This window comes from Hippichthys cyanospilos, chromosome 4, assembly GCF_059441005.1.
Source record: "Hippichthys cyanospilos isolate Australia breed blue-spotted pipefish chromosome 4, RoL_Hcya_1.0, whole genome shotgun sequence".
Taxonomy (NCBI): domain Eukaryota; kingdom Metazoa; phylum Chordata; class Actinopteri; order Syngnathiformes; family Syngnathidae; genus Hippichthys; species Hippichthys cyanospilos.
Window position 1 is genome coordinate 17,935,128 of NC_142372.1, and position 18,692 is coordinate 17,953,819.

General features: G+C 40.1%; 1 protein-coding gene across 3 annotated transcripts; it reads left to right on the top strand.

Moving 5' to 3' along the window:
* The first annotated feature begins 1,378 nt into the window (after positions 1–1,378).
* Positions 1,379–15,243, top strand: sltm (SAFB-like, transcription modulator). Of its 3 annotated transcripts, none has more exons than XM_088413115.1 (20): positions 1,379–1,520; positions 2,289–2,376; positions 2,458–2,513; positions 2,887–2,914; positions 4,013–4,784; positions 5,385–5,428; positions 5,500–5,612; positions 5,678–5,827; positions 7,191–7,303; positions 7,376–7,518; positions 7,605–7,705; positions 7,813–7,869; positions 7,975–8,102; positions 8,260–8,419; positions 8,519–8,637; positions 10,193–10,369; positions 10,622–10,924; positions 11,014–11,152; positions 12,548–12,717; positions 14,693–15,243. In XM_088413115.1, the coding sequence occupies exons 1-20, from the start codon at positions 1,386–1,388 to the stop codon at positions 14,796–14,798; spliced, it is 3,102 nt and encodes a 1,033-aa protein (XP_088269241.1). In that variant the 5' UTR covers positions 1,379–1,385; the 3' UTR covers positions 14,799–15,243. The 3 variants fall into 3 exon arrangements, with proteins under 3 accessions (XP_088269241.1, XP_088269242.1, XP_088269243.1); XM_088413116.1 differs by having other exon boundaries at positions 5,503–5,612; XM_088413117.1 differs by lacking the exon at positions 1,379–1,520 and adding an exon at positions 1,919–2,050.
* The last annotated feature ends 3,449 nt before the right edge of the window (positions 15,244–18,692 follow it).

Consider the following 18,692-nt stretch of genomic DNA (forward strand, 5'->3'; position numbering starts at 1 on the left):
AAAAGTCTTTCCGTGCTCATTGATGGGCCACATCAGCACCAGATACCCACGGTTACATTTAATGTTTCTGAGGACCGCGAGGGATGTTATTTAATATTTATGCAGCAACAGGCCGAGGCGAATCAATCCGTCTGCAATACCAGTGCGCCCACTGGTGGTGGTAGCGACACATAGGTGCGACCTTAGAAATAAACCTGCTAGTTCGTCTACACTTGTGTTTCTGCAAGCTCCGGTTCATAAACGTACTAAATCCCGTTTACAAATACGTAACACTCGATGTACAGCATAATGATTATCATCAATATACGGTTCATACATACCATAATGCAGTGGCCTAAGTGTCAACATAAATGAGACAAAAGTTTTATTTTTAAAAAGCATTTTCAAGTCACTGGTATACTACGCACAGTTTGAACATAAACGCTGCACTTAAACCTGGGAAGCAAACAACAAAATGTGTGCTTCTGGCAAAGCAGGGATGGAGCTACACCTTGAGTATGAACGATACGGCCCTGTCCGAAATGTACGTAACCTTAAGCATTTTATGTTTAAAAATATATACAATAAAGATCTGCGGAGCTCAGTTTGGATTTTTCTGGTTAAATAAAGGTTAAATTAATGAATGAAATATTTATACTGTTTTTAGCAGTCCGATAATGACTGGAAGAAAAAGGGGGAAAAAAGAAACCTCAAGAAGGGACCTCAAAATGGCTGCAAAAATGCTAAGTGTTAAAATAATAACACATTGTGCCACTTTAAACAATAAATTGAACAGTAAGAGGATTTAATTAGCTTGATATCACACTGTGACAATATTAATAAAAAGGTTGCTCGTTCGTTTTTTCCTGAAATGTTTAAATGTGATTATAAACATTGTGCCATTTGGCTTACAGTATTGATATACTACAACTATCTCTGTGGTGTGTAGCTCCTTGTCTTCACTTGTGGGACAACCATGTTACTTAGTGAAACACTGCTGCTGTAGTTGATAACTGCGTGCAACTATTACTACGGGCGCAGTTATAAAATGCTACTGGTTAATTGTGTGCTGCACTAGCCGTAGTAGTAGTAGTAGTAGTAGTAGTAGTAGTAGTAGTAGTAGTTTTGCCTCACTATTAACGTGTAGTTTTCTACTACTTTTTCCGAGCTATTCCGTAACAGAGCGCAGAGATGTAATGAAGCGCAAAAAGGCAGTCGTGGGAGGGGGGGGGGGGGGGGGGGGGGGGGGGGGGGGGGGCGTTACCAATACAAACAACGTTTACGCTACCAGAAATGCGCACCAATTTGGTCCTCCTTACCAGCGTAAGGCGCTGTTACGTTCAAACACAAATTAACAGAAGCCACAACTCAATCTGCGCACGTGAACGTAAAAGTCGGTTGGTAAAATGGCGTCGGTAGCCATTTCCACGGCGGTGAAGAAACTCGCAGATCTAAGGGTTGTTGACCTTAAATCTGAACTCAAACGACGAAATTTGGACGCGACGGGTGTTAAGGGTGTGCTTGTCGCCAGATTGAAACAGGTAAAGACATTGATTGTGGTGTGTTCAAAGCAGTGGATTGCGTGTAGCTAATAGTTAGCATGTGAGCTAGCTAAGCTAACCTAAAACAGGTAAACCGAATGGACGCGATTGAACATTTACAGTTACGCAGTGTTTTACGAAGTGAACCAAAACATGTGTTCTGGCCAACATTAACCGCGTTTGTTCTTATTAGTAATACACGCACACCCATTGCTAGTAATTGTAGCTCAACGCCACGATATTTGAAAAGCCAAGTCTAATAGTACAATTGCATGACGTTAATGTTGAGGGATGAACTAAGCAAACGCAGCAAAGAGAAAGCCTTGTCTTTGTATTTAGCCTTTACATGAACGAATGGGCTTGCTCTTAGTCGGTAATAATGTCTTTTCTCTTTATCGAGTCAGTTTTGCAGATTGTTTATCAATTCTGGGCTTTTAAAAGCCATATATGTCTATCACAACTTTAATAGGGAAAATAATCAAAAACTCAATTGATTTGTCATCAAAATAACGTTGGCCAAGATCTTGGAGGTAATACATATCCCTATCTTCAAGAAATATAAAGAGGCATTGTCAATAACAGATCAGCATTTCGGGGTGTTTGGGTATGCCAATGGATTTCTCATTATGTTCTCCTCCAAAAGAACTTGGGAAGTTTCTGAAGGTGGACTTGGTTTTTCTCTGACATAATTTGTGTGGCCTCTTGTTTTCTCTAAAGTGTAATTACGATGAACTTTGCATGGTTAATTTAACTAATATCTGCTCCAAGGCTATTGAGAATGAAGAAGCTGGCTCCAGCGGTGTTGAAAGACAAGTTCCAGTAGGAACATATACTCGTAAAATTGGAAAAGGAAAAGGTAATTGCTCGTTTGCACTTTTTGACATCGTGGCTTTCTATGAAGTAGGACTGTTTAGAATGCCTGCACTCAACCTTTCAGGAAGGAAAATTGATTCAGACTTGGACACTACCACGAAAGATGATATGCCTTCCAAGGTAAGTATTTAGGGCTAAAACAATTACGCAAGCAACCCAATTTCATGGCACAGTCTCTGCCTCAAAGCTTTGCAGTGATAATTTTTCCACATGGATTAAAGTTCAGTGATACAGTTAAAGTTTAACCCTGAACCCTCCATCCTATGGAGAAAGAGGTGGTTCCAATTGTGTCAGACCAGAAGGAAAGAATATACGTAAGATGCAAAATTTCCAAATTGTGGAATCATTTTACATTTATGAAAGTAAAGGCAAACTAGAGCTTATGTTTAAATGATATCTTCTGAAGGTTCTTAGGTTATAGTAGACCAAACCCACACAGTGATGCGTCTTCTTCTTTGGGAATTCTTAATGGCTCACTTGCGATCTTTTCTAGGAAACAGAGGAGTATGAGTCGGAGAAAGGTATGTATGCTGACACAATATTGAAAATGGGATATTGTATGTGGGATCTTACACTTAATACATCACATCCACATGGTGGCCAAAAGTATCTTGTTCACACCACTTTAATTTGCCATATCTAATATCCATATGTCCTGCATATGTTGCACTGGAAAGGTGTCGCACAAAAGCTTTGTAGGAAGTATGCTGTCTGTTTTACGGCACTTCCAATGGATCTGGACTGCATCTGCTATCTTTCCGGAGTCACAAGATTCAACAGACTGCATTTTAACTGACATCTGATTATGCGATCCCAGGAACGATCAATCAATTTGAAGACTTTGAGAATCGTCAGGATCGTGAGGATGTTCATCTGTTTTCCTTGACATTATCAAAGTGTCACCAAGGTCATCACAAAATGGATAGCCCGTGACCTTGTTGGACTTAATGAAGCAGTCATATTGTGAAATGGCCTGTATCCACATTGTTTTAAAAGCTCACAATGCATCGGCATTTGGGATGTCACAAGACTTGATGGACTCTTCAACACAGTTGTCCATCTAAACTGCACATAATGGTTTCCCGAAAGCGACAGTCAAGTCGTCAGCCACAAAGTGAAACTTCAGCAGGGAGAGGACTCCCAATGTGAAAGACTGGTTTGTTTACAGAAATGGAAGTCATGCACACACCTGGGTTTTTGGACACTGGCCACATCAGTCACAAAAGACGGTCATCAAAAGGATGGACTTCAGGACTTTTTAAACATACCGATGACCTTTTACAGACCGACCTCTGCGATCTGTGGAAAAAAAGGATGGATTGTTGAGACTTCCCTACCCTTTGTTGCTGATTTGAGTCCCACCAGGAAAGCTTCTCCACCTTTGGGCAGCATCTGGAATGAGACATTCACAATGAATTGTCTTTACTGGAATCCTTGCCAAGTGATACCGAATCCTCGCTCCCTTTCAACGAAGACTGTGTGTTTTGTGTCTTCCTGTGGTGTCTACGCCCTCGATGACCACTAACACTAAATGTGCTTTCTATTCTACTTTTAGGTCAAACGTGACATGTCCATGTTAAACATGTTTTTGCCATGTGTATCCTTATTAAATCCCCCAGGTGTAACAGATACAGATGATGGTACACAAGAAATTTGTAAGCCTGCGCTCAGCGAGGACAGCTTCTCTCAGCCTGAGCCCAAGGCTGGAACCACTGCTGAACCCGAGGTTGAGCCCGAGGCAGAAGATCGGGTCACCAAGGCCGACTCAGAGCCTGAGGTGATGGATGCAGATGCAGAACAAGAGGCAGAGGCCGAGCTGCAAGGCGGCGACGAGGCAGTGGCCGAGCAGCAAGTTGACGAAGTAGAGGCCGGGCCGCAACCCGACGATGAAGCAGAGGCTGAGCCGCAACCCGACGACGAGGCAGAGGCCGACGACGAGGCGGAGACTGGGCCGCAAGCCGACGACGAGACAGAGGCTGAGCCCGAGGGGGATGGGGAGGCCGAACCCGATTTGGAGTCCGAAGAAGAGATGGCTCCCGAAGCCATGGATTCCTCAAAAGAAGCAGAGGACGACCACCTGTCTGTGTCGATTCAAAATGAAGATGCCATTACCTTAGATGTTGATGGCGATGATCTTCTGGACACAGGTAAACATGTGAAACTTCCAGATTCAGAGATGGACAAAGGCAACGATGAACCTGAGGCCTCTGCTGAGATCACGGATGATGACATGAAGATAGAAGACAAAGATGGTAAGCAAGACGACAAATCCTGGGGCGAGCCCTCAAAGGACGGCAGAGAGTCCACAAAGAAAGCTGAAGCTGGAGATCAAGAAAAGGATTCTGGGAAGAAAGGCTCCTCTTCTACTGGGGTATCTGGTCAAGCAAAGAGGTTTGTCTTTCTGTCAGTTCTTTGATACTTCTATCAAGTTCACCTCTATAACAGAGCAACATTGTGGGTAGCTTCAAGATTTTTTTTTTTTTTTTTTTTTTTACTTTTTGCCATAAGGGAAGTGTTCACAGATGATCCCTCAGATTATCATTTTTTTCCTCATGGTAAATTGCAACAGTACCCAGGAGTTGAAAAGCCCACTTTATGCCTCTTCCAGCGCTGTTAAAGCCACTCCCATTTTTGGCTGAAGTGCATAAATAAGAGCATTAGTTCCCTTGATGGCATCTTTTATATTCACTGAGAAGGTCCACAAACCACCTGAAGAGTTCATTGGTCAAGGGAATTAATTGGCTGACATCCTGACCCATCATCACTGGAAAAGCTCTGAAGCCTTTGCAACATGTCACGTCAACGCCTTGTTTCCAGGATTGGGTTTTTTGATTGTTTTTTTTATTTTATTTTTTTTATTTTTTCAGAAGTGCAAAATGTACGGGTTGTTTTTTTCGCCCCCTTTCAAAAGATGTGTCCGTGTCACTTGACATACAAATTTCATTTGCTGAAACTTATTTCCTGTTTGTTGTGGCAATATTTGCTTTGTAGCTCTTCAAGAGACAGAGATGGAAAAGCTGCAAAGGATGACAAGGGTAAGGCATGTTCTTTTGAAGCATTATTTGTTTTTCAATACCTAATCTTTGCTTAATTTGTTGGGGTGAAGCAGTTGTTGGCAGCAGCAGTAACATCAGCTCATCTCATAACATTTGGGTCAGCGGTCTGTCTTTCAACACCAAAGCAGCAGATTTGAAGAATCTATTTGGCAAATATGGCAAGGTATGTTTGCTTCATCTTTTTATTTTCAACTATTTTGTTGAAATCAAAATCTCTTTTGTTTACAGGTTTTAAGTGCCAAAGTCCTAACAAATGCACGCAGTCCAGGCTCAAAGTGTTATGGCCTGGTTACCATGTCTTCCAGTGCAGAGGTGACACGTTGCATCTCTCAGTTAGACTGCACTGAGCTTGATGGACAACAAATATATGTTGAATATGTAAGTCAAGTCATTTTCATAACATTTATTGACTCCAGTAAGAAAAGTCATACATCAGTATCGATACTACGTTTGTACTCATAATTAATAACGGTCAAATACTATAAAATCCAATGCTCTAAAGTAATGTATATGTCATATGCGTAATTGTTAGTAAAATTCCAAGAAAATCACAAAGGTCTGTCACTAGTGAACTATTTGCAGAACAGGTCTGAGGGCTACTCATGTGATCTTTGAGGGGCTACGCAGTGCCCGTGGGCACCACGTTGGCCAACCCTGTTCTAAACCAACTTAATCATATGCGAGTAAAGGCCTCAATGTGCCAATCAATACGGGCCAAATATGGCCATTGCCTACCCCCGTGGCATCATCCCTAATGTCAGCACACTGCCCTGGAAAACTGATGACAAAACATCGCAATGCCACTGACTAATACTTCTGCGCATGTGTAAGAACTACCCCACCCCCTACAAATACCATCAGCGGTGGTACTAACTATTCTTCATTGTTAGATAAATCTGACCAGAAAGCTCTTTACGGGGCCGGTATATAAAAATGTAAACAATGCATGCTGCTATCTTTTTTGCTCACGATGAGTCATGCGACGCAAACCCTTGCAGTCTTGATGCAGTATCATGCAATGCTGACCTAAATCCCACCTAGTTTTTCCATCTCCATGGGCTCATGTGTCCTAATCGCAACATTCCTCAAGACATGAACACAACCAGAAATTAGATTTTACGCTGCCGTATTGAGGAACGTCTCAGTTGTTTTAAACACTCAAGGTCTGAGGATTGAGCATCAAAGAGCTACCACAGGCATTTTTAAATCGAGGGACGACCGAATGTATCCCCTGAAGAATTGTATCACCTCGATGGTCACATATGATAACTTTTACTACTTGTACTTTAAACGAGTTGATAGTAAAATCCTTTAATGGAAAAATAACATACAAAAATCTGTGACAATAGAAAGTGTAATATTTGAACTTACCTACGTTACTTTTTGTTATTCTACAGCACAGCAATATTTTAAATGATTTATTTGAAATAAATTATGATTAAGTGATGGTAGTTTTTTGGTAGTTTATCGGTTTATTTCCTTCGTACATACGCACGCAGAAGCTCTCCCTTTTTTCTTGCTCTTTCTCTCACTCGCTCACTACTAGTAGCTTACTCGCAACTTCATTTGCTCTTTTTCAAAAGACGAAAACTTTGAAGTCTGCTTTGTTTGTTGGGGAAAACGTTCCATCCCTTTGCTGACAGATTTGGACGTTTTTAAATAATCGCGACTTTTAAAACCACAAAATATCACCAGTTCTGTAATCCTCCAATGCCTTCAACCTGCTCTTTTTTTTTTCCAGGCCAAAAATTACCCTTTCAAAAAAGAATCGTCAAAGTCAGAAATGGATGACACAGCAAGTACTGGCAAGTCAACAGAAAAGCGCAGTTCCACAGGGACAAAATTGTCTAACAAGTGGGTGAAAATAAAATTTAAAAGAGCAGTGTTCAAGGTGTCATGACCTAAATATGGTAACCTTCTGTGTAGATCACAGCAGCCTTACAAAAAAGATGACAAATCTGGTGAAAAGGACAAAGATTCATCTAAGGACACCAAAAGTGGCAAAGTTGATTCTGGTATATCAAATTCTACCCAAGGTTCTTCAAAGAGAGATGACAGAACGTCCGGACGTAGGTTTTGATTTACTTAAAACGAATATTGAATTCCATTTAACATATGATGAGGCTTGATACCCCAACCCTCCACCCTCATTCAGGGTCAAAGAGTCCCGGTGGTGTGGAGCAAGGAGATCCATCCAAAGGAAAGTTGAATTTTTTAAAAGCGAGACCTTTTAGAAAAACTAGATATATTAAAAAGGTAAGACTTTGACTCATTCATTTTATCCACACTTGTCACACATTGTACTTGTTTTGTTCCAGCCTTTTGTACAAATGCCTATGCTTGTCAACATTGTTTTGTTCCAGCCTTTCGTACAAATGCCTATGCAAAGACGTCCCAAATGGCTGATACCCCCTGAAGAGGTTTTTATGAAAAAAAAAAAATATATATATATATATATATATATAATTCATTTCTGGTCTTTATCAAGTGGTTTATTCATTTAAATCTTATTGTTCACTCTGCAGCTGGAGATGATAAAAAACAAACAACGGTTTGTCAATAAGGAGGGTGGCTTTGTTCCTTTTGCAAAGATAAAGGAGCAGAGTATGCGTGAACGGGTGGAGCGAACCCGTAGAGTCACAGAGATGCGCAGGTAGATAAATAAATGTTATGATCATAAATGTATACTCCAATAGCATCAACCCCTTGGATTGGCTAATTGCTTTTTTGGTCTCTTAACCAAACTACAAGCCGGACCTGACATCACACATTTGAATTTGTTGTGGTTTCTCCATATTCATTTTTCATAGGAATCGCGAAATGATGGAACAAGTGCGCCGTGATCGGGAATGTGAAGAGCGTGAGAACCTTTTCCGTGAGCGCCAGAGACTTGAGATGGAAAGGCAAAAACTGGAAAGAGAGCGCTTTGAGAGGGAGAAACTTGAAAGGGAGAGAATTCGAATAGAGCAAGTACGTACACAGTATACTATTTGTGAAAGGAAAGTATTTAAAATAATTGTTATAAGGAAACATTTGGAAGTATTTTCTGAAGTGGGTATTTTGTTTCAGGAGCGGCGAAAAGAGGCAGAACACATAGCTCGACAACAAGAGCTCAGACGACAGCAGGAGCACTTCCGTTATGAGCAAGAAAAGAGAAACCTTAAAAGAGGGCGTGATGTGGAACATGGGTATGTATCCTCTGCTATTTTTGGCTTGTCTTACGAGTTTTTGCTGGAACAAACCTGGAATCAGGTTACTTGAAAATTTCTGAGTTGGCAAGAGTTTATAGAGTATGTTTTGTTTTTTTGTACTTGTTCAAATTAGTTTGCCATATATATCTCAGGGACCCCAGACATCCACAATGCTATTTTCCTAGCTAAGAAATAAGTTCAGCTAAAGTGCCGCTTCTTCCAGACTATGGTCTGTTATTGCTTCCAAGATCTTTTTTTTTTTTTTTTAAACAAAAATTAAGATTATTTTATCTGTGTTTTTATCAATATGTAATAGAGAAATCAATAAATAACCACTTCTAACATGCCCCCTAGAAATGAGCAATATGGCAACGCCCTCTTCCAATTAAGTGTCGAAGGAACTGGAACAAAATTTAAGATCCTTTTACATACATCACAAAGTGTCAGAAAACGAGGATCATTTGGCCTCAAACTTGTATGTAGACCTCTCTTCAATGCGTTCCAAGAGGTTGTTCTAAGCCTAAATGTTGGAAACTGCATTCCTAAATATGGAAAAGAATGACCAAGTTAAATACCACCAAAATTCATACACACATTCCTTCTCTTGTTCATCTTGAAAAAATATAAAACAATCAGAATATTTTACATTTTTGGCAACTTATCATGGCTTTCCCTCATCTCCGTTTAAATTTGCTGTTAAAAAAAAGTGCCGATCGTGCGATCTATTTTATAGGCTCGATATAAGCGGGTCTGCATTACTTTTTTGAAAGGCACTTAGCGAAGTATGACGACACATGCATGACACATTTGACCGCAAAATGCGCATTTGACTTTTTTCTTTTGTTCTTGCTATAAGTCTCCAAACAAGCATCTGTTAAAAATCATAGTGAGAGAAATCGCTGGAAACTATTCATTTAAAGCTTGCTTTTTTCTTTGGGAGGGAGTGGGGGGTATATATTTGCAACCTGTTCTTACCGTGCTTTAAGCGGCTCTTAAAGATCACCATTAAGATAATATGGCTTTTGGAATGGGAACAAGAATAAATTGCTAAGGTTCTTGTATGCCTTTTTTTCCCCATCTTGAGCATCTTGCGCTCATACTGTGTATGATTATATGTCACTATATATATGTCTGATGGACGCACTTTGATTTGAAAGTATGTGTCCCTGTCAAAAATGATGCGTCCCTGCAGGGGATATATAAGCAATGATTCTGATCATTTGAATTTCCCTTTTTACGCTTGTGGGACATTTGACTGTCACGAGTGACTGATATTCATTAACAAGTCTTTGATAAAAAGGAAGACATGGATTTAAAAGCAACAAAGAACCTTTGAAAGATAAATAATGGAACGGCTCTGAAAGGAAATGAATAAATCAGTCGTCATTAACTTGTTTCTTCCTGTAAGTTACAGCACAATACACTTCACACTACACAGTACACTTCCTGTACAATAATCCGATAAAGGGCTGGGGGGGGGGGGTCATAATGAGGAAATGTTTTGAAATAATACTTGGGGCAAGGAAAATAAAACAAATGTTTCGCATTTCAGCCGGCGAGATAATACCTATTGGAATGGGAACAAGAAGATGCCGGGTGATGCGTCCGATGCTCGTCTTAATCAAGGCGGCAACTTCAACCGCCCGCAGAACCGCTTTGCCAACTTCAACCCCCGCCACCGAGACCGCTTCCCACAGGCCGCTGTAGAGCAGACCAACACATTTGACAGGTTTGCTTATGTCCCTATTGGCATTTTAGCTGTACAGCATGAACAAACCACAGCATTTTAGTGATGAAAGCACACAACTTCCCTATTTGCCAACAAGTTCTTTTAGAAGAATGTATTTTAAAAACAATCACAACCAGCGAGTTACCAAGTTGTTTTCGAAAAATGTTTGTACTGTAAGTTGTAAAAAAAACCTGTAAACACAACACTTAAAACATGGAAAAAAAGAAACACACTCTTGCCATCTTTTTGCAGGCGCAACAGGTTTGATGGTGAGCCAGAAGCAAAAAAGTCTCGTCCCTCTCCCCAGCGAGAGGGCGCCAGCTTCGAGCGATACCCAAAGAACTTTGAAACGCTGCGCCGGGCCGACCCGCCCCCTTTGCGCACCAATCTCCGAGACACCGACCGCAGGGATCGAGATGAAAGACGGCCCATCCAGATACACGATCGGTCAATGGGAGCCAGGATGTCCAGCATGTCCCAGGCTCGCACATCCAGGGATGGAGGCCATGGATGGAAGAACAACGTCGACATGAATACCAACAAGGGCGAGCTACGGTGAATTTTTTTCCTTCATTTGTTACACTTGCTTTTTTTTCTTTCATGACTTCAGCTTACCTCCTGTGGTAAATTTGTGGTTGACACAGCGGACCCATACGAATTCGCACAGAGCGATCGGGCAGAGACGGACCCAGCTCCGCACTGAGAGGGGGTTCTTCGGCTAGCCAAGGAAGAGGCTCCTTTAATGATCGGGATGGAGGAAGAGCCATGGTGATGAATGACCAGGTCTGCTTACCACTAAAGACAATATAAATAGGGTTACTCAAAATCAAAATATGTGAGCATATTTATTTGAACAGATAGGATGAAAATGGGCCTACATACAAAATACAGCCTTTTTTTTTTTTTTTTTTTTTAATCTCTGATGTCTGTTAACTTTGGAATTGGGCGCAGTGGGTCGCACGTCCGCCTCAACGCTCAATCCTTGGGATCTCCGTTCGACCTCGACCAATGAGGGCAGGAATTATAATCCACGCCTTCCCTCATTAAAATATTTGCAAGTCACTTGGGGTGTCTTAACAGTTTTGCACATCGAGAGACTGAAATTGTTGGCCATTCTTGCAAAACAGGTCGAGCTCAGTGAGTTTGGATGGAAAGCATTTGCAAACAGCAGTCTTAAGCTCTTTCCAGAGATTTGGGCATTCTAACACCTGGATAAGTTTATTTGTGAAGCATTCCATTGTATATTTGGCTTTGTTTTGGATCATTGTCATGGAAGATAAATCTCCGTCCCAGTCTGAGGTCTTTTACAGATCCCAACAGGTTTTCTTCCAGAATGGGCCTGTATTTAGCTCCACCCATCTTCTCATCAATTGTTACCATCTTCCCCGTCCATGCTGAAGAAAAGGCCCAAACCACAATTCTGCCACCACCGTGTTTGATAGAAGGGCACGGTGTGTTCTTGGTGATGAGCTGTGTTGCTTTTATGCCAAACATACTGTTTTGCATTGTGGCTAAGAAGTTGGATTTTGGTTTCATCTGACCCAAGCACCTTCTTCCTTATGGTTGGTGTGTCTCCCTGGTGGCTTTGTGGCAAACTTTATGGATATCCTTGAGAAATGGCTTTCTTCTTGCCACTCATGCATAAGGACCAGATTTTTGCAGCGTACGGCGGACTGTTGCCCTATGTCCCGCCTCAGCTGTAAATCTCTGCAGTTCATCCAGAGTGATCATGGGCGAATCAGTCTTCTCCTTATTCAAGATGGCAGTTTAGAGGGAACGACTGGTCTTGGTAGATTTGCAGTGGTCTGATACGCTTTCCATTTCAATATGAAATTGTCATCAATGCAGCGCTGCATCATGTTGTTGTCATTATTACAGAACGATTCCAATTTTTTTTCACTAGTTTGTTGGTTGCCGCTTGTACTGAATAATTTTTCAACGCTACAGTACAGTTGTAGTTTAGGATTTACTGATGTAGTACATTTTTAGGTAAAGTTTAATTGCATACTAGTAGGCCAAAAGTGATGGAAAAAGTGGATGGGGGTGCCGCAGATGGAAACACACGGTCTACTACTAGTGCACTGAATTGTGTTGCTAGTAAGGATAACAAGTGTACTAGTACATGGACCTCAAATATATGAAATAAATGCTCAGTTAAATTTCCATTTTTGTCTGCAGCCTTTTAATTCCGGTCGTCGAGTAGTGGTGGAGTGTCACAGCCGGGAGCCAGGCATGAGGAAGGAATGGCACAGTGGTTCAGCTTCCCGTGGAGGAGGCAGCGGAGGAGGCTTCTCTGACACCCGCAGGATGAGCAACAGTCGCAGCAGCATAATGTCACCACCCTCTGGGTAAAATATTTTGTCATTATATGTACAAGGTTTTACATTAGTTGCTTTACAAAGAAATGGCTTTTTTTGTTGGTTTTTTGGTTTTTTGGTTTTGTTTTTTTTTTGTTTGTTTTTCTTTTGCGTTTTTTCACTACTGTATGTACACCGTTTGTTGAATTAAGCACTTCATACAAGGGATGGATGATAATTGTCAGATGAGTCAAACAAAACATAACTTAACAAATACTATTGCAAGGCCCGAAATAAGGCTTGGCATCACTGTTTGTGGTGTAAATTTTTGACTTGGCGCTGCTTATAAATGCATACAGTCAGTAAAGTGAGAAACAAGCGCCTACCTTTGGTCGCAAAAGGTATTTGAAAGACAGGTCACTTTGCCAGGTTTTGCTAGACAGTTCGTGATGAGTTTCGAACAAGTGCCATGGTTCCCACCACACGTTTTCTGTACTGCGTTCTCGTGGAGGCTGCATGTTCTCTTCACAGCATATAATTGAAAATAATAATAAACTAAATAATTATGGCAAAAACTTGCTGAGCGCAAACCACTGAAAAAATGAAGCCTACTGAGAACCAAGCACATACTACAACAGACCTGTAAGAACACCTAAAACAGCCTTAAAGTTTTTTTTTTGCAAGAAAAAAAAAAAAAAGTACAAAAGTACCAGAATCACTCGAAGTTAGAATGGACTTAGCATGGGTCTCAATTGACAGTTAGTACGGTATACTAGGAGCTGAGAAAAGCAAAGGCTTTTGGCTTGCAAACATGTGGTAAACATTGTCATCTAAAGGCTTTTAGGATGGAATTGAAACCCCATATCTCCGGAGCGCGCCAGTGAAACCAACTTGGGTTGAACTTGCGGGGTGTCAAGCGTAAACCAAGCTGGAGACGTACTTGCAGGATTTGCTCGCTTGCTATTTCTTAAGCTTAATGATGTCTTAACCTTGCGTTTGCCTCCTGGTGGTAGGATGACTGAAATTGCTTGATTTGACATGTATTGGTCAGTGGATTTTTAAATGTTAATATCGCCGATTTTCATCTTAGCTTAATTAATCGTGGCAGCCAATGTCGTCATTGCGATTAAAATTCGATTAAACATGCAGCCCTACCGTAATTTATTTATTCATTTTTTTAATTGGCTACATGAGCACTTGTCAGATGTTGAAATATGTTAGGGAATTTCTGGAGTCACTCTGTTTTGATCACAGCAAACATTTGTTTGGATGAAACTTCAGAACGCGTTTCATGTTTAAAATGGCTTGCCTGCACTGGAACCTGATCAGTTGCGGTGTCTTTTAAACCTGTAAGCAGTGAACTCTTGCAAATGTTGGTTGGTTGTCAGGGTTAAAATGATGTTCCCAAACAGTCTATACTTGTGCAACAAGAAAAACACTGAGGAATTCTGACCAAGATGACATTCACTACATGTAAGATGTTGCACCTCAGTGAGATAATCTTTAAAAAAAAAAAAAAAAAAGAAAAAATAGATATTTTAAATGTGAGGGCTGCACAGTGTAAAACTGGATAGAACGTCGGCCTCAATAGTTCCGAAGTACCGGGTTTGATTCCGGCACCTGCCTTCCTGTGTGTTTTTTGCATTTTTCTCCCCTTGCTCTCATGGGTTTTCATTGGTTAGTCCGGTTTCTTCCCACACTCCCCCCAAAAACATGTATGCTAGGTGAATTGGGCACTCCCGAATTGGCCTTTAGGTGAATCGGTAGTTTGAGTGGTCGTCGGTCTCTATGCGTTGTGATTTGCTGGCACTCATTTGAGTGTGTCCCCCACCTTCTGCCCAAAAACTGCTGGGTAAGGCGCCAGCAACTCAAGTGAGGAAAAGCGGCTATATGAAATGGATGGACGGATTTTTCAATCTGATTGATTATTATCTATTGGACAATGACTATATCAGAGTATTTTGTATTACAGCATAAATATTCTTGAACTGTAATATTTTTTTTTTTCCCCTCCCACCCACCCCAGTCACTCATCGGGAATGAGGCGCATCGTCCAAATCACAAGCAGCTCCGTTTCCAGCGGTGGCAGCTCGGGGAGCTTTAAGCCTTTCAAAGGATCCCGACAATTCTAACATGACCACATCAAATCGATCAAAACTGAGGACCCTCTGATGTTTTATTTCTTTGTATAGGTATTTTAGGTGGCTGTGGCGCAGTTAACAATTTTCATTTTGTACAAAAGTTTTCGTCATAGGCGTTTTCTTTACATTTCTGCTTTGCACACAATTTGAATTGTATTTAGGAGTGATGTAAGTCTTTGTAATATGTTTAATATTTGCCTCCACTTGTCATTTGTTGTCATGTTTTCTTCTCATGATGGCAGTTCATGTCCCTTTCCTCCTGAACTGAAAAAATGTTTCTCGCATGTAGCACAAAAAGTGTCATTACTGGTAGTATGTTTTGTAAAAATCTAAGAGTTATAGATTCGTTTGGAAATTTTTACAAGCTATTATTTAGCTCCCATGCGTACCTCATAACTGTCAGTACATGTGAATGAAATAAAAACATTCAAACATGTTGTAGTGACGTTCCAATCAGTGTTTGAATCTAATAAAATCCATTTGAGATATATGTACATACATACATACGCACACAGTGTTTGGAGTAATGCATTACAAATACTGTATATTGTAACTGCTGTTGATGGGGAATCTCCAATCTCGCTGTGTTTTTGGTGAATTTCTGGCTAAAAATGCATTGTCCTGCATTACTTCAATCACATTTGTAACAAGTATGCTATTTTTTGTGTGTGTGATACATTACTGCTTTACAGTAAAAAGTAATGCATTACAGTAATTGCATTTGTAATGTGTTACTCCCAACACTGATCACTCTGTGGTTAAGCATCACTAAGGTTTAACAGTGCACTGGTAGCAACAATACAACTAATGCACTTGTGGTTTCCCCTATTTGATGGACCTTAAGCTGGATATTGGATATGCTCATTCACAAGTCATGTGTTCCTTTTTCATTCCAAATGATGACAGCAGAAGATGGTGATGATTGGGCTTTTATTGGCAATTCTAATCAGGTTGAATGTCCCTCGTCTCTAAGGCATTTAGTTATTTTTTTTTTTTTCACCATTTACATCATGTAACTGCAATGTGAAAAGCTACATACATTATTTGGTCATTTATGTAAATAGATTAAGTTAAAACAAATGAGTCCTTTGTTGAAAAGCATGTTTGCTTCAAAAAAAAATCAGAAGGGGTCCTACAGGAAAGTGAAAGAATGAAAATGAGAACATTGAGTCGTTTCTGTGAATACAAAGCTGCAGCTCCTTTGGAGTTGTGTTTAGAACATGAACATAGCAATTTGTCATAGTCATCAACAGCAACAACATTAAAACAGCCCTTCTTGTTATTTAATAAGTTAATAGGAGTTCAGCTGGCTTAAGATTGCTACCAGGTTTCGATAACTTTTGGCCATCAGGTTTTTTTTCTTTGTTTTCTCTGAAAGGTACCCAAGAGAACAACAGTGCCCTTTTGCACTCTTACGATCCATACAAAATGAGGTATGTTGCTTTGCTGTAAGTGCATATCAAAAACCAAATGAAAACCACTATTAGTTTCTGTTTCGAAATATACACTTTACAGGATTTACTTTTTTTTTTTTTTTGCAAGGCAAAGGAGAAACCATGGTGACACAATATGTCCTTCCCATCAACTAACTTCAATCTTAGTGGGATTGACTGGAATGAAAACAAAAAGTATTTTAAAAAGGCCTTGTTTAATTCGTCCATAGCAACTGCCATCAATGTCATTTCAGTTTCAAAATCTCACCAGCATTATGTCAAACCAATAACCTCATATTGGCTCTTCATCTGTGAATTCAATTTACAAATTCTGCACTTGTAAAAGCACCCCCCCCACACACACACACAATATTGTTTTTCCACTAAATTATGTTGTCCTTTGTCATCTTTTTCTACAGAGGTACCATTTTTGTTTCCTTTTTATATTCATTGGAAATGTTGCTGAACCCTGTTGAAAGGTGGCTCGTATTAGTTTACAGTGAACCCCTGCTATTTATTCTACTATTGCTGCTTGATTCCCTTAGAATGGCTAACATTTGCAGAAAGATGCCACTAATTGGCAACAAAGCGCTACATGAAGATCCTTCCATCCACCAGGTTGCCGCACTATTCTCTAAATGAAGCTAAACTCATTTTAGTATACAGTACACAGCTCAGTGACATCAAGGTGGTAGCAAAGCACTACATGAAGTTCTTCAACTCACTTCAACATAGTTCCTTGGCATCAAAATCCCACAAGATGTCAGCAAAGTACTACTGTTTGTTTTTTTTCAATGCTCACCAATAAAGTTTACTGGCAACAAGAGCGTAGCAAAGTGCAAGACGAAGGTCCTCAACTGACTTGAACATAGTTTCTTGTCGTCTTGCCAAGATGGTGGCAAATCACTCATCTCAATTCCTCATCTCACACTACAGTTCATTGGCACCAGGATGGCAGCAAAGCATGCTTTAAAAAAAAACAATAAACAAACAGCAGGGGTTCACTGTACAATTTAGGTAGTCCGCAAGCGAAAGCAGCTTTAGTTTGGTGTATTGTCTACGAATCAAGCATTCTTCATAGTGTGCACGCGCATTTGTGTAGCAATAGTTCAACGTGTGACTCTACAGGCCAGAGGAAGTGCGTTCATACAAAGCTTGTAAAAGAGCTAGACTAGTATGTCCCTTCACAAAAAGGCCTGAGTAGTTGGCATGTTGGCGGATTGTCTCAAACTGCTCCGACGCCTGGATTTATCCTAGAAAACATCGAAAGGCGTCTTGGATGTCTATTTAAAAAAAAAAAAAGCTTTGAAGAGGAGTTTCCCCTCCACACGTGTTTCCCTCCTCTTGAGTCAAGGCATCCGACTGGAATGTTTCGATTCAAAGAAAAAAAAAAAAGTTCTCAGCAGTGTCCTCTTGCAGATGCATTTCAGAAATATGTACACAGTCATGTGGACGAAGCGCATCTTTATGGAAAGCCATTTCAGTATTTCCCCTAGATCCTTCATATCCAACTTCCACGTACTAGTACACAGGTAGACGGACAGTATCTTGCTAGTGAGGTTTCCCACTAAGAGTGTGACTTTTGGATGATTGGTACAAATTGAAGCCTTACACACAACTACAGAGCACTAAATGCCGAATCCATCTAGTTGACATGAGTGGTGCACTAGCAGCCTCCTTGATGCTACAAGAAACACAAAAAAGGTTAAGTAGTTTTGCCTCACTGGTCCTACCGGTAAAACAAATACATGTTCCATCAATTACACAGAAATGTCCGTATTTTTTGTTTATGTTTTTTGAAGGACTATTAGTTAGAGACAATAGTAGTACTAGAACTCAGCTGTCATTCTACTAGCAATACAAATTATACAACTAGTGAGGGCAAAGAGCATACTAATATATGTATTTTAAGACGGATATACAGATATCAAATATGATCCAACAGCTTTGATAATCCTACTAGCAGGACCTCTTTATTGCACCAGCACAGTGCTTCTCATATATATATATATATATATATATATATATATATATATATATATATATATATATATATATATATATATGTGTGTGTGTGTGTGTGTGTGTGTTAATTTCATTTTATATTAAAGTATTCAAGACGCTTTAATTAAGCTATCAATTCAACAAGTTTAATATATTTTTTTATAAATGTAATAATTTGCCAAAAATTGGCAGCAACCTGTTTGGGGGAAATTGACCCATTTGTTATAAGGAGGCGTACAATTTGCAATTTTGGAAACTTCAGTATAGTTGAACAGTGACAAAAATACTCAAATTGAATCTGTTGATGAATATGAAGGGCACCTAAATGAAAAAGGGCTTAAATTATATTTTTTTGTTTTGTTTTGTTTCCGCAAACATTTGCAATGTGGGTCCTTGGAAAAATTGTCTTTTTAAAGCGGTTCCTGTGTCCAAAAAGTTTGAGAACTCC